This window comes from Marmota monax, unplaced genomic scaffold (assembly GCF_021218885.2).
Source record: "Marmota monax isolate L192 unplaced genomic scaffold, Marmota_monax_Labrador192_F-V1.1 WCK01_AAM20220418_F8-fsc00051, whole genome shotgun sequence".
NCBI classification, from domain to species: Eukaryota; Metazoa; Chordata; class Mammalia; order Rodentia; family Sciuridae; genus Marmota; species Marmota monax.
The window spans coordinates 6,454,668-6,471,637 of record NW_026695202.1 but is presented as its reverse complement, the minus strand read 5'-3'; the positions used below and the strand labels follow the sequence as shown (position 1 = coordinate 6,471,637).

The 16,970-nt window shown below is 37.9% G+C and overlaps 1 protein-coding gene across 1 annotated transcript; it reads right to left on the bottom strand.

The window, feature by feature from the left end:
• Positions 1–254: 254 nt before the first annotated feature.
• Positions 255–16,688, bottom strand: LOC124082908 (hibernation-associated plasma protein HP-27-like). Its single transcript, XM_046429433.1, has 3 exons — positions 16,528–16,688; positions 3,795–3,923; positions 255–1,079 (listed from the first exon to the last, which is right to left on the bottom strand). The coding sequence occupies exons 1-3, from the start codon at positions 16,538–16,540 to the stop codon at positions 604–606; spliced, it is 618 nt and encodes a 205-aa protein (XP_046285389.1). The 5' UTR covers positions 16,541–16,688; the 3' UTR covers positions 255–603.
• Between the last annotated feature and the right edge of the window lie 282 nt (positions 16,689–16,970).

Genomic DNA, 16,970 nt, shown 5'->3' with positions numbered 1-16,970 from the left:
CCTAGGAATCCTAGTGAAAAGATTTATTACTGTATTATCATTCATGTTGTCTCCTTTCCAGTTTTTTTTTTCTAACTATTTGAGTAAGATGCAAGATTTCTTTTAATGCACCATAAATTGAAAGATCTCCATGCTTCATGTTTACATAATTTTTCCCATGTAGGTAAAAAAATCCAAAATACTTTAAAATAATATGAATTAGTGGACAACCTAATGGAGGTTCATTGCCTAGTTTCAGTGATCTGCTTTAAAAATCACCTTATTAGTCATGTATTTTATTCACATCCAAATGATAATTTTAAAGTACACGATCATCAAGGAACATTCTGTTTTTCAATTATTTACTTGTATTTTGACTAACATCATATTTGTACTTATTTATGAAATACAGTATTATAATCCAATATAATCCAATAAATGTGTACAATGTGTACTGATCAAACCAGGGGTAGCACTTTATCTCATCACATAGGATCAGGTTTTTATGTGCTGGGATTGTAATTTTGAAAGGAAATGAGGACCTTAGAAGAAAGAGGAATATTCTCTCTCTGAAGTTGGGCCCTCTTAGGGAAGGAGTTGTAGTACTGATATAAACCAGGGCTCTTAATTTTCATGAATCAAAAACCCAGAGAACACAGTTTGAATGGTCCCCCTTTCAAGTTCTGTTTGGTTCAGCTTGTTCTCCAGCCAGACCTTGTCTCCCTTTCCCAGCTGTAAGACGGCCGTTCCTGAAATGTGCTCATAGCCATCCCGGGCCTCTGCTTCTCTCTCCATGACCTGGGTGCCATCTCTCATGAGGCTCACCTTCACAGCCCTCTGGACGGCTTCCATGTGAAATCCAAAATGGTAGAGTCCTGGGACCCTGCAGGTGAACACGCCAGTGGCCAGATCAAAGATTCCCTGAGAGTCATGCAGGGCTTCCTTGAAGATCACAGGCTGGGAGGGAGCTGGGAGCAGCTCATCTACCTTCACTGCAAAGGCCGATGTAAGTCTGCTATTGCAATCCCTCAACATTCCTGGTGGCCCTTGTGGCCCTGGTATCCCTGGAATCCCTGGTAGTCCTGGCATACCGGGAGGTCCTAGACATCAAGATAAACAGAAGACAGAGTGAGGCGCTGTGAGCAGTGGTTTTCTGCCTTGTGCTCCTTCCCCACCTCCACCTGCTGCCTTCCATGTCATCTCCATCAATTCTCTTAGGGACAGCTCAGTCATTACCTTCTCATCTACACCCTCCTGGGAATCTCTCTCTCTTCAACATTTGTACTGACAGTTGTACAGAACTTATTACTCTACGATATCAAACCTGCTTAACGTGTTCACATTCCCTCTTTGTGGGTCTCTTGAGGGCTGTAATACAAAATTTGCATCTAATTGTTAGGAAATTATTTTTGACATGGAGTTGTCTCTTGTCCCTTGCTCATTAAATATACTAAGGAAAGAATAAAGGTCACAAAGAAGAAATGAAAGAAGGTGAGAGGAATGTAGAAGGGAGGGAGATAGAGAAGATAAGAAAAAAGCATCTCCCGATGCTCTTCCCAAACTAGTTTACAACTATTCAGTTAAATATCTATTTAAAGTAGGAATTCTCAAGAGTCAAGATATCAGAGCAGGGAGAATCTATAGTGAATGTTGCAAAACTCTTAGAAATACTGGTCTATGTCATGGCATCTTATGCAGTAAGAATCAGCTTAATATTGAAAATCAAATTATGGAATATTAAAATAATGGGAATTATTATTGACCCACAGGTCTGAAATTAGGCAGTATAAAACTTGAATAATGAATACATATGTCACAGAATAAGAAGAAAGAAACCTTAGAATATTAACCATATCAGACCTTCTTGAAAAATTTAACATTACTGCTTGAATGTGTATTTCCACAGCTTTCTATATCCATAACATGTTTCTTAGGGTGACAGTGAACTAAAAGAGTAAACTGCAGTGCTTGAGGGCATTTCATCGATGGATAACCTTGTTCTATAATTTGATAAAATTATTGTTTTTGGATTTAAAAATTCAAATACTTTTTTTTTTTTGGTACTGAGGATTTAACCCAGGGGCATTTTACCACTGAGCTACTATTTTTTTTTGAGATAGGGTCTTGATAAGATGCTTAGGGCCTCACTATGTTGCTGAGGCTGGTTCTGAACTTGAGGTCCTCCTGCCTCAACCTCCTGAGTCACTGGGGTTACAGGCTCAAGTACCCATTTTTGCAACATAGTTGATTTGTTTGGCCTAAGTCCAAATTTCTCTTTTCTTTTTATAACCTGGTGAAATGACTTCTGTGGAATCACACAGCTAGTTTATGGCAGGATTTCTGGCTTACTGTACTTTCCACGACATCACTCAGACTGATAGATAAAGGAATTATAAATATTTGGATGTAGCCCATATACCCTAGTATAAGTATCATAGATATGGTATCTGATGGGATAAAATATTCATATGCAGCCCAACTTTGATCCTTCCTTAATCACCAATACCAGACCCAGTGGAGGAGCTGATGTCTAACCTAGATTTGCTGTTTATTAATCATTTTAATTTTGCTTATTCAAGGTCATGTAATCTTTCTTGGTTGAAATGGGAAATGTATTGTGTTGGGAAATGTGTCCTATCTTCAAGAAAATGAGACTGACGCACAGGGAGGTTTGGTGTTTTTGCTACCATCACACACAGGCCTTTCTTCAAAACCTCATTGTAGGGAACATGCCAATGGTAAGATTGTACTTCTGGGTGTGTCCTAAAGGCCCATGTAGCTGTGCCAATGTAGGAAAATTCATTCAACAATTTCTAGGAAGAATCACTGTCATTTCTTTTACATTTTTGTATGCTGTGAAAATCAATGTTGCATATTTTTCTTCTATAACATCACACTGATGTGTAACATTCAGTTAAATGATCTATATAAACAGCTTGGCAAAGTTCCCAGCAATATTAGTTTTTAAGTTATTATCTTAATTGTTTAAAAACCCTGGATACCAAATACACTAACTTGCTCTCCAAACATAGAGAAATTACTTAACTCTGTAAGCCACAAGAGTCACCAGTTCTAAAGACACCCTACCTGCATGACAGAATAATCCTGGGTCTTCCAAGAAATACAAATGCCCTAATGCACTTTCCGAGAGTCTGATTTATGAGACCTGAAGCATGGATCTTGCTCTTAGCCTTTTACTCCCTCTCTGCCATGTGACCTTGAAGTACCCAAGGGTGAGTAGAGTCTACTTCAAGGCCATTGAATCTGGCTTGTTCATGTGAGTGTTTTGATCATGGAAATAGGATAGAGTGATGGTGTGTAAGTTCTCACCTTAGTGTTAAGGGACCTCACGTGATCAACCTCTTAGGCTCCTAGGATTGCCCAAAGAAACATATGGTCCTGGTGGCCATCACTGTTTCACTCTGGACTCCAAAGAAACAGAGAGAGTCCCTCCACTTAGGCCTCGGGACCAGGCTGAGCCTCTTCATGTGACCTGCATGCTTGGTTGGAATATGAAGTTGTGTGGATTTTTCTTTGGATCACTTGGTTTGGGTTGGTGTATGTTGAAATATTTGCATGACTGTAGTTGGTGTTCAGAAAATAATTTTTAAACATATGTTGAGCATTTTTATATGCAGCTATGGTTAAGAAGTGGTGAAGAAGGAGCTAGAACTTCCCAGCTCCACAGCCTTCTAACCAAGAGGTTTGCTGTGAGCATCACGTCCATCTTGGTCATCTTGGACCTTTAATGACATAGAGTCATTTTGTCAAATGATAGAAAAGCTAGTACAAAGCAGAAGAAGGATGTTTCTTACCTTGTGGGCCTCTTAATCCTGGTAAACCTGGGATGCCTCGAGGTCCTTGAACATTACAAGATTCAGGATTTGGGGGATATTCAGAACCCATCACTGACATTAGTATGGACAGGGCCAAAATCCAGATGCCTGCATCAGAAAAAAAAAAAAAAAAAGAGAGATGTGGAAACATGGCCAGGTGTTACCTTCATTAATGGTTCCTGTCTCCTCTGTGTGGAGGCAGCACCTCCCAAAGATGCCCAGTGACTCACAAAACCTGGTACAGAGCCCAAACAATGAAACTGGGTCCCAGCCTGCCTCGGCCTTAAAGCAACAGCATTTTCAGAAGTGGCAGAAATACTTTCAGGTTATAGGGTCCGTGTAAAAAATTGCTCTTCTATATTAAACTGTAATGGTTCATAAGGAACTCTCACTTGGCAATATCCCTTCCAAATATGTTAATTATATGAAAATTTGCCAAAAAATACAAAAAAAAACCCTACATTAAATAGACAAGCAATCAGAACCCATTAAAAGCCCACAGTTGCATTTCTTGTCGGGAAATTCTTGTGATTGCTATTCAGAGCATCCTTAGTTTTCCCCTACACGTGGGTCTTCTAGAGAAATCTATTTCTTAATTAAGTATAAGAATGATTTATAGGATCCTCTGAAGCCTTTGTGATTTTGTTTTGTTTTGTTCAAGGCCATGGGGCTACATGCAGGAAAATACCAGCAGAGGGGAGAGCTCTCCTTCTGTGCAATTTGAAGCTGATGAATTACCCATTAAATGCACCCACCACTTCTTATCTCTGGGAAGAGGTTCAGCACCCACTTGTAAAATGTAGCTTTGTTCTGGAAGAACATTTGAGCTGTCCCCAAGTTTTAGATACGGCAATTATCAGCATTCAATACCGAGAAGAAAACATTACAGAGTATATTTGGGCTTGGTGGGGGCTTTGGTACAGAGAGTGTTGGTAAAAATGTTGCATTTGGCCTAATATCCTTTTTCTGAATCTCTGAATTTCTATGAAAGGCAGCAGAAAATGTGGTAGTTTTAAATACTGAGTGCGTCAAATAATGATTGCAGTTTACTAGTGACCCTGCTATTTAATGCTCAAACAACTCTAGGAACCATCCTGTACCGCTGTCTCCATTTTATTGGTCAGGAAACTGAGACACAGAAAGCTATAATAAGTTGGTCCAGAAGTAGACCCTAGTAATAGCTAGGGCCAGTATTCTAATTCAGGATTTCTTAAACAGGGGCTCATATTGCCTTGTAGTAAATCTGCTTAAATAGACTCTCCTGTTTCTCAATGATGAAGACACATTAGGGGCAGATGGTTGCCGGTGGGAGAGAGCGGCTCCTGATGAATAAAGGATGAATTTCTTGAGCGACAGCAATTATATTATGCTTCTGTAACGCTGGCCGCAAAAAGAGGTAACGCGTTTATTTTTGATGTTTCATGTTTTAATTGAGGAAAAAGAGGTCACACTCATTCAAGAAAACGAGTTTGATAAATATCAACTCACAACAAGACTTCTCCTTTATGCCTCTCCCTTCCACCTGCCTCTTGGGGCTATTATGAGCCAATTCCAGATTCCTTTGTTACACTTATAAATATATTTCTAAAAGTTACTCTCACAATTAGCTTCCAAAAGGTGGTGACATCCACCTGGCCTGCACCATCACCGTTGTCTTCTTGGCCTGTGTACTTTGATGAATCACTTGGCCATGTAGGAGAGACCTGAGTAGCAAGGAACTGAATGTCACCTCCAGCTAATGGCCAAGAAGGAACTGCAGACCTCAGTCCTGCAAACTTCAGAGAGCTCAGTCTTTCTGGTAACCACGTGAGCTTGACATCAGTGTTTCCCCAGGTAGGTGGTAGATGACCACAGCCTAGGCCTCTCTGTGATTGCAGCTTGTGAGAGGTCCTGGAGAGAAGGACTCAGATACACCAGGCCCAAATTCCTGACTAAAGCCACTGGGGGGCAATAAAAGTGTTGCCTGAAGCCATTAAGTTTTGTGTGATTTACTACTCAAGAAGGAATTTTTATTTTAATTAGTTATCATTATAGTTTTGCTTCCTATGCCTTGTGCTAAATATCTTTGCTTATGCCCACGTCATAAAGATATTCTCTCTTTTTTTTGGGGGTGGGTAAGAGTTTTACATAGAGCTATAATCTAAAAATCAGGTCTATGATCTGTCTTAAATTAATTTTTGCATAAGGTATAAGCATAGTCAATGCTAATTTTTATCTTTAAAAAAAATCAGTTGTCCCAGTACTATTTGTTAAGGAAGGCTTTATTTCCCTTTGAATGATCGGTGACTTTTCAAAAGTCATTTGATTATTTCATTGTGCGTCTCTTTCTGGGTGCATTTTCTTATTGGAACACTAATTATACACAGTAGCAGGATTCATATGTCATACTTGTATACATAACATACTTAGATCAATCTCATTCCCAAGACCTTCTTTTCCCTCCCCTCCTCCCTCCAGATCTGCTTACACTACTCTACCGATCTCCCTTCTGTTGTAATTTATTAGTACGTTATATAGTATAATTAATTAGTATTTATAATAATGAATTAATACTACTAATAATTAATTAGTATGTTACATATATATTCATACATAGACATAAGATAGTTTTCATTCCCCTATACTTCCACCTGCTCTCCCCTCCTCTGTTTTGATTCTTTTTCTCTATTCTGTTGTCTCCCTTCTATTTACTTTTATTATTATTTTTTTAAATTTCTTCTCTCTCTCCAGCTTCCGCTTAGGAAAGAAAATATTTGACCCTTGAATTTCTATGTCTGGTTTATTTCACTTACCTTGATATTCTCAAGCCCTATTTACTTTTCCACAAATGAATCAATTCCATTCTTCTTTATGGCTGAGTAAAACTCCATTGTGTTTATAAACTAAATTTTCTTTATCCATTTATCTGTTGATGGCATCTGGGCTGGTTTCAAACTTGGCTATTGTGAATTGTGCTGCTATAAATATTGGTATGAATGTATCACTCAAGCATACTGATTTTACATCTTTTGGACAATTACCAAACTGTGCAATAGCTGGGTTATATGGTGGCTTCCTTCCTAATCATTTGAGAAATCTCCATACTGCCTCCATAGTGTCATACTAATTTATAATCCCACCAACAATGTATAAGTGCACATTTTCCCCCATATCTTTACCAGTAATTATTGTTGTATTATTTATGATTGCCATTCACTGGCATGAGATGAAATTTCAGTGTAGTTTTGATTTGCATCTCCCTCATTGATGAGCATATTGAACATTTTTCATATATTCATAGACTATTTGTATTATTATTTCTCTTGAGAGGAATCTATATGTTTCTTTTGATAATATGCCCATTTTAACAATATTAATTCTACCTATGCAAGAATGTGGGTTTTTTTTTCCTTTCATTCATTTTCTCTTGAGAGGTGCCTGTTTAGATGTTTTTCCCACTTATTGATTGGTTATTCATCTCTATGTATGGTTTGATGCCAGTATCAGGCTGGTTTTGTTAGTATAGCTCTGTAGAATAATTTGAGATCAGGTATTGTGATGAGCATTGCTCTTCTTGCTCAGAACTGCTTTGGCTATTCTGGGTCTCTTATTCTTCTAGTTGAAGTTTAGGAATATTTTTTTTTTCTGATCCTGGAATGCCATTGATACTTTGATGGGGAAAGCATCGAATCTATATGTTGCTTTTGGAAATATGCCCATTTTAACAATATTAATTCTACATATGCAAGAACATGGGAGTTTTTTTTTTTTTCCTTTTTGAAGTCCTCTTAAATTTCTTTCTTCAGTCTTCTATTCTTTTCATAGTAGAGGTCTTTCATCTCCATAGTTATATCTATTTCTGTTTTAGACAGCTTTTCTGTCACTGTGACCAAAATACCTGACAAGGACAACCTAAAGGAGAAAGAGTATATTTGGGGGCTATGGTTTCAGAAGTCTGAGTCCATAAATGGTAACTGGGTCCAAGTTGAGACAGCACATCAAGTGGGGAGGGCCCAGTGGAAGAAAGCTTCTCAGCTTATGGTAGGGTCAGGAGGAGAGGGGGAGAGAGAGGGGGAGGAGAAGGGGCAGGGATCCTAAATATAGGATCATGTCATCAGCAAACAAATAATTTGAATTCTTATTTTCCTATTTGTATCTTTTAATTTTCTTTTCTTGCCTGATTGCTCTGGCTAGAGTTTCAAGAACAATATTAAATAGGAGTGGTAAGATTGAATATCCTTGTTTTTTCCTGATTTTAGAAGAAATTATTTAAGATTTTTCCATTCAGTATGATGTTGGCTTTGGGTTTGTCATATTTAGCCTTTATGATTTGAGGTAATTTGCTTCTATATCTAATTTTTCGAGTGTTTTTAATATGAATGGATGCTTGATTTTGTAGAAGGCTTTTTCATCTATTGAGATGATAATGTGATTTTTGTCCTTGACCCTATGTAAATTACATTTATTGATTTATGTATATTGGAGCAAACTTGAATCTCTGGAATGAAGCCAAGTTGATTCTGGTGTACAATCTTCCTAATGTGTTTTTAAATATTATTTGCTAATATTTTATTAAGGATTTTGCATTTTATTAATTTGGGCTCTGAGTTTAATTATTTCCTGTGTTAATTTGGTTTCAGAATAGCTTTATTCTGCTATAGCATTAGATTATTTATTTAGAATACTTCCTTTTTTGATGTAGGCACTTAAAGCTATAATCTTTCCTCTTAAAACTGCTTTTATACTGTCCCAGGGATTTTGGTATGTTTTATCACTGTTCTCAATTGAGTCTAGAAATTTTAAAATTTCTCCTTTCATTTCTTCTGTGATCCACTCCTTGTTTAAAAGAATATTGTTCAATTTACATGTGTTTATGTATTTTCTATAATTTTTCTTGCTGTCGATTTCTAATTTAATTTCATTATGATCTCCTAAAATGCACACAGAGTATTCAAGTTAATTATATCTCCTCTTCGAGGTTGAAAATTCTGTTTTCTATGTAATCTAATCTTTTGGCCATAACAGGTCATAACAGGAAGGCAAAAAATGTTTAAAATATTCAAAACATGAACATAGGGTAAGTAGGGTCATATTTTCAGGTGAACTTTTGGTCATATTTTCAAGTGAACTTTTCATTTGATTCATTGTGTATTCATTATCAGGAGTTTTGGTTGGTTTCTTTTCAGAATTTCTACCTCTTTATTGATATGGTCATTCAACTCCTGTTTTTGCTGTCTTAATTCATTCCTTAGATCTTCTTTTCGTTCATTACACATTGTAATATATTTGGGGGGTGTACCTGGGATCGAACTCAGGCACACTCAACCACTGAGCCTTATCTCCAGCCCTATTTTGTATTTTATTTACAGACAGGGTTTCACTGAGTTGCTTTGTGTCTCCATGTTGCTGAGGCTGGCTTTGAACTCATGCTCCTCCTGTCTCAGCCTCCTGAGCTGCTGGAATTAAAGGAATGCACCACTGCACCTGGCAAACATTTTAATACTTTCTATAATCTTTCTCTGGAATTTCACCCCCATCCATGTCTGAGTATTCCTCTGCTGGGGGATTGTGGATTTGGGGTAGGGATTTGTTTGCCTATTTCCTTGTGTTTTCAAAGGTCTTGGTATCTGTTGAAATGGAGTCCTCTTCCTTTTTTATGAGAGCCTCCTCTGGTGTGTAGAGAATTTTTTTTAATACCTTTATTTTATTTTTATGTGGTGCTGAGGATCGAACACAGGGCCTCCTCATGTGAGGCGAGCGCTGTACCACTGAGCTACAACCCCAGCCCAGGGAAATCTTTTTTTTATTATTATTATTATCTACACATGACATTACAATGATCTTGGCAATTCATACATTTGTATCATTGTAGTTATTTCTTTTATAGTAAGTCCTGTGTTGTTAGTATCTTTTTGCTTCACCATACAGGATCAGCATAATCCAAATATTAATTTCAATTGCCAATGACTCTCAGTTTGCCACTGCAGAACTGATGATTTGTTTCAGTCTTGGAGAGCTGCTGCAACACCGTGGGTTCCTTTGAGTCATTGTGTCGGGACCTCTCTCACTTTCTGTCATAGGAGTATATGTCAAGTGCAAACTGAGGCCCCTGCTAGCCACTCCTACTTGTGTCATGGTCATTGGTTTTTGGTTCTTCTCTCCCTTATTCTAGGTGTTAAAGTATTGTTGACACTTGAGTGTACAGTAAGGTGGGCTGTCACTTGGCAGGGTTGTGGGTGTGACCCAGCAACAAAGTGTCTGTCATATGAATTCATAGTGTCCCATTAGTTCCAAACATCTCTCAGAAAAAGAGGAATCAAGCAACAGCAACAATAGTAGCAACCAACATACAGCACTACAATAAATGTCCCATGCCTACTATGACATCTATAACACTAACTACCACAAGAAGAGGAATGGCATGGTCAACAATTAAAGACAGCAACAACAATAAACTAGACAAAGTAAACAGCAGGTGTCAACTATACCACCCACAGTACTAGTAACTGCAAGAATATTCTTAATATTAACGGTGAGGATAGGAATTATATCAACTAAATACTTCTAAAAGATAGCAAAATTATAGTTCATCAAGAGGAAGTGGAACAGGAAGGAAAAACAAATGTTTAAAATATCCAAAACGTGAAGAGAGGGTGAGTAGGGAAGAGATAACAAGGGACAGCAATAAAGAAGGAGGAGTCAAAAAAAACTGAAACAAAGAGAGGAAGAGAGAACAAGAGAATTCGTCTACTCTAAGGGGGGAAAAGGGGAGAAAGAGTAATAAGAGAAATAAAAACAAGCAAAAGCTCAAATCTGAACAAACACAAAACTCTTAACCCTCCAAAGTCAAAACAAGGCAACAAATGGGTGGGGAAATGATAAAAATGAAAGAAAAAATATATCCATGTAACACTCAGTACAGAAAGAAACCACACACACTGGAAAAAGAATACAAATAAATGAATTTTCTCTCTTGAGATGATCAAGACTATTGAGGAGGATGGGTGTTCGCTGCCTTGTCTTACTGCCCCTCTTTCCAATTTTGAATTCCCTTTAAAGAGAGCAAGGGCTGGTTGTTGTTAAGCCTATCCACTTTGTGTTGCTCACCAAGTTGCTGGTGGAAGTAACCTAGTTGTAATAGCTCTCAGTTCCATTCTCACTAGTAGAAGTTAAGACAGTAAAAAAGAAAAAAAAGAAAAAGAAAAAAAGATTCCACAATTGGATTTTTGTCTGGACAGACTAAATAGATCCGTCACAGAGCATGGTTAATGCAGAGTGGTAATTGGGAAGTTCTGGTGGCTGGTATTTAGCTCTGATCATCCTTTAAAACTTTGTTGGGTGGTATCTGCCCCAGAAAGTTTAGATCCACACCTCTTATTGCTGGGCAGGTGCTGACCTGTGCTGGACATCTGGACCTCAGGAGCCTCCTGCAAACTGAACTCACATGGTTGGGTAACTGTCTCTCTGCAGATCTCACACACCACTGCCTGCAAATGTGGTCTTCCCAGGATCAGACTCCTAGTGCAAATGTACCTGCTTGTCCAGCTTTTGGACTCTCCCCAGCTGGTCCCTGAAAGTGAGCCCTCCATATCTCCCTGTATGAATACCCCTGGGAATAATCCTTTCTGTGCCTGTTTCAGTCATGCCCCACTGGTCACACTCTAGATCGCATGCTAGGCACTTGCTGGGAATCTTTTTATACTCTACTGGGCTCCGGCAGCAGAGAGCTTCCTCAGGGCCACTCCACCATGACTTCCCATCTCAGCTGTCCCTCATCAGCCAAGGAACACAGCACTTTCCAAACACCAGCTTGCTGTGCTGCCTCCGGGTCAGGTAAGATCAGATTGCCTTTCATCCCACACATTGTCCCCTACCAAATGATTTTTTGCAGGGGTTCTTGGCTTTGCCTGTGACACCCCTCCCCTCTACAGTGAGCTGGCACCACCTGTATGGCTATTGAGGCTCCGGTGTGTCTTGTCTTGTATTCAGAGTTCCCAAATGTCCTTGCCTTTATTCTCTTACTGATTGATACTGAATTTTAGCAAATTCCCTCTGTCATCCACCTCCTGAGAAGCAATACTCATGCTCCTTGGACCCTGAGTCACAGAGCAACTGGAAAACACACCTTTGCTCTAATCTGCCATCTTTCCTTCCTGGACACAATTTTTAATTTATTAATTTACTTATGTATGCCTATATCAATTATATTCTTCTTTATTTCTATAACTTGAATTTAAGTGGTGTAAAATTTCTTGTGTTTTTTCTTTTCTTTCTTTCTTTTTTTTTTTTTTTTGAAATATTTTGGCAATCTGAGACATTTTTATTTCCTAATAATTTAACAGGCAAATCAAATAAGCCTGTCAATTTTAAACACTAGTTACCAATATGATTGGAATCTAATTGGATATAATCACAATTTGAAGAGAATCACCATCTTAACAATATTTTTGTAACAATTTTTTTTTGGCACAAACATTTGTTTTCACCTATTTGGTTTAAATGCCTCAGACTAAAATGTTTTTATTTTGGCATTAGTATATATTACACTATTAAAGAAATATTTTCAAAGTGTTCAAACCATTTTACATTTCCACCAAAAATTTATAAGGACTTGAAGTGCTACAATTATTTTTATCAATACTTGGAACAAACAACCATCCCAATTGTAGAATTCTATGAGTTTACAATGTTATATAATACAGTTATGAGGCTTTTAAAATTTTTATTTTATATTGGTAATTTGTGTTCTCCAAAAATGAGTGCATCTCAATTAATTTACCTAATGAATTTAAACAAAAATCTTAACATTCCCTCAACATTTCTGTACTTCAGTTGGTAATTTGTGTCTCTGTTAGTCACCTTCCAATTACTGTAAAAAAAAAAATGCCTGAGAGAATCAACTTAATATGAGGGAAGGTTTTTCTTGGTTCATAGTTTTGCAGTTTTAATCCCTAATTGGTTGACCTCATTGCCTTGGCACTGTCGCAGGACATCATGGCAGAAACTTGTGGCAAAGGAAAACTGCTCACCTCTTGGCAAGTGAGGGAGCAAAAGAGAGTGAGAGCAAGGGCCAGACAGTCCCAGTGTCCCCTCTAAGGGAACATTCCAATGATCTGAAGGCCTCCCAGTCTTCAGAAATATGATTTGCAAATATTTTCTCCCATTGGTCCAGTTGTACATGTGTCTTTGCACTCCCATGATGGGGATTTCTCTCTCTTATTTTCAGTGCTAGGGTAGAGCCCAGGGTCTTGCAAGTGCTCCACCACTAAGACTCAACACCAGCCCACGTAATGACCTTCAAAGAACAACAGCTGTTATTTTTTATGTCTATTGAATCCATATTTTTCTTTTTTTCTGCTTTTGGTGCTGTATCTAAGGAATCTTTGCCTAACCCAAGCTGTGAAGACTTTCTCCTGTTTTATTTGAAGAGTTTTTAAATTTTATCCTTTACATTTAGGTCAATGACCCATACTGTGTTACTTTTGTATATGGTTCAAGAATAGGAACCTAATGGTACTCTCTTGTATGTGGGTTATCTAGTAGTCCCAATAACATTTTAAATTGTTAAAAATATTTAATTGACAACTAAAAATTATATATATATATATATATATCTCCAAAGTGTGCAATATGAATATTTGATACACATATACATTGTATACTGATAACCCCAGTTAATCTAGTCCATCCATCCATCGCCACCCATAGTGAACATTGTGTGTGTTGGGGGTGGGGGGTGGTGAGGACACTGACAACCTGCTCTCTTATCACATTTGAAGCAACAACATGGTCTGATTAACTGTGGTTGCCATGCTATATATGAGATCCCTAGAACTTTTTAATTTTGTAACCGAAAGTCTGTATCCTTTGACCAACATCCCTCATTCCTCCACTCCTTAGCCTCCTGTCAACCACCATTCTTCTCTCTGCCTTTAAGTGTCTGAATTTTAGATTTCATGCATAAATGAGATTATACAGTGCTTGTCTTTCTGTGCTAGCTTATTTCACTTAACATTATAGGCTCCAGGTTCATCAAAGCTGTCAAAAATGGCAGGATTTCCTAATTTTTATGGCCATACAATATTATTTTTTTCAGTGATCAACAAATGTTTGCATTTTTATTTATTTTTATTTTTATTCACTCTTTTTAGACGTACATGACTATAGAGGGTATTTTGACATATTATACATACCTGGAATATAACTTAATTTAATTGGACCCCATTCTTGTGGCTGTACGTGATGTGGAGTTTATTGGTGTTATTTTGCAAACATCATATTGTTTTGATTTCTATAACTTCATAATGTAGTATAGCTTTTTAATAGAGTTTGAAATCAGGGAATATGATATCTCTAGCATAGTTCTTCTTTCTCAAATTGCTTTGGCCATTTGGCATCTGACATGTTTTTTTTAAATTTATTTTTTAGTTGTTGATGCACCTTTATTTTATTTACTTGAATATGGTGATGAGAATTGAACCCAGTGCCTTATGCACGCTAGGCAAGCACTCTACCACTGAGCCACAACCCCAGCCCTGTTTTCTTTTTTAAGAGAATATTCTTTGTGTATTGATTTTCTTGTCATCTTTGTTGAAAATCAATCACAAAAAGATAACTGGGAAAGATACACATAGGAACACACACACACACACACAAACAAACAATGTAAAAGGTAGAAAGCAAAGAGACAGAGACAAGGAAGAGTAAGAGCAAAATAATGTGAGTACTAATTGATTTTTGCAGCTGATTTCTTAGAATGTGGGACTCCAATATATATAACAAAAGTTCTATACAAAAATATTAAATATTTCAAGTTTACTGAATTTTCTATTTATACTTTAATCATGTTAGTTTCTGGAAATGATTATTGACTGCAAAACAGTCAAGAATAATATAGGCCAATATTATGCCCATGCACAGAATATCTGGATTCAAATACAGTCTTCCAAACAGATGACTTCAGACTAATTAGCTAAGCTTCATTAACCTCAATTAAAAAAAATCTTTAAAATGGAGATCATATCTTCATTAATAGACTAGAGTAAAAGGCATAAAAAGAGTTAGAATATTATCATGGACACAGTAGACATTCTATTAAGTAGTGTACTTTTAAAGAGTGTTGCAAGTAAAGTATTAAAGAGGACCTTTCATAATGACCATAATGGCCACCTAGAACTGACTGCTGCCCCCTGGATCATTAGGCAGTATGATCTTTTAAAGGGATAAAGAGAGTATGGTTTGCAAAGCCCAAAAGTTCTCTCTGTTATGTGGATGCTAACTCACCCAGTTAATCCCCATCAGCAGATCCATGAACTGACAGGGTCAAGACTCCCACAGCCCAACCATTTTACCTTTAAACCTTCCTGCACTGTTTCACACATGAGCTTTGCGGGACACCTTACATCCAAACCATAGCACATGAGATAGGAATCTCATGGGAGGCTTCAAGTGTGTAGGAGAATATGTGATCAGTGCTGTAGGCTGGCTGAGGCCACGTGGCATTGAGCAGAGCAGGACACTCATCTGAGAGGTGGTGGGTGACCTGAGCATTGCAATCAACCAGAACTCAAAGTAAAATCTCCCAGGAGACCAACAACCCTGCCCAAGCATCACCTTGGGCTCTACCCACCCACACGGAGTCTAACAAAGGCAAACTGCATCAGCACTTAAGAGTAAACCAGGGCAGCTGCCTGATGTTAGGGACCCACCTTTTTCTCTCTGTCTTCCTCATGACACATACACCAGAGGAGCAGGTCCAGGACAAAGGAAATCAGATGCAAAATAAGAGGAATACCCCCCACTGGACACCAGATCCACAGACCAGCCTGGCATGTGTGACGGGGAGGTACTTTGAATCATATATGAGACCAAGTGACTAGAAAATATTAAAGTTGGACACTATTGATAGCTACCCACGCGTAGCAGTAAGAGTTCCAAAGAGCACAGCTGGAGGTGGGCATGGACTAGTGAAAACTTACCATCATAGACTCCAGACGTCAAATGGCACCTTTCAAGCTTAATGGGTAACTGTTCCTATATTTCTTGAGAAGGAAAGGGAACACAAAACCAGTAACCTACTTCATCTGGCTGTTATGAGGACTAGACACGGAGAATGAAAAAAAAAGGGGGTGGGGGGTAGGGGGGACAGGAAGAGGAAAGACAGTGGAATGAATCTGATATAACTTTCCCATGTATATATATGAATACACTACGGTGACTCTCCACTTCATGTACGACCACAAGCCTGGGATCCTAACCAGAGTAAGGTACTCTCTGTGTTTGTATAAATATGTCAAAATATACTTTACTGTCATATCACTAACACCAATAAAGAAAAAAATAAAAATAGTAAAGTCTCAGAAGAGTGAGCTACCATAGGGAAATGGTTCAGTAATACTTATTTGTCAAATTATTGTTTCATCTTTATACCTTAATGAATTGAGGTTATTCAATAGCCTATTCCATCTGCCTGCCATCTATCATCTATTATTTATCTGTCCTCCATTCCCTCTCCCACAGATATTGTCTTTTTCTGCTTTGTTTCTATTTTTATTCCTCCTTTTCTGAATTAACAAACAAAGATGATGTCTGTCCCTTTTTGTAGTGTTACAAAATCTGTCACAAGCTCTAAGAACAAAACTGAATGAAACAGGGAAAACTCACTGGAAAAGTTAGCACCATATACTAATGGAAAGCATTGTTCGGGAATCTTGTGTTTAATTCAGATCCTTACCTGTACCTCCCATGAAGGAAGCTCTTTTTCCTGCTTTGCTTATTCCAATGTTCAAAAGGAAGACTGAGATTTTGAGATGAAGTTCTTGTTTCTCCAGTTCCTCTGTCAAAATTCTTAGACCTTATTGTTTTCTTCAAGTGTTGGATTCATGAGCTCTCCTAAGATCAATAGGTTGGCTGATTTTTAACCATGAAGAAAGTGGTGCAATTGATGTTCTCACTGGAACATTTCCCCCCACCCATCTCTGGCCATGGGCCCTTGCATAACCATAACCCTGCATAACTCAATTACATTGAAAATATAATATCTAGCTCCAATCTATTCCTGTCCCAGATTCTACTTCATATTCTAATACCCAGCGGAGGATATTGCATCCCATTCTAATGCCTCCAGTGTCAGCTCACCCAATGTACAAAGTCTTAGGTGGACAGCAAAAAGCCAGT

Coding starts and splice junctions, on each gene's coding strand:
- LOC124082908 (XM_046429433.1), bottom strand. Junction 1,080..3,794: donor AGGATTAAGAGGCCCACAAG/GTAAGAAACATC, acceptor CTTGATGTCTAG/GACCTCCCGGTATGCCAGGA.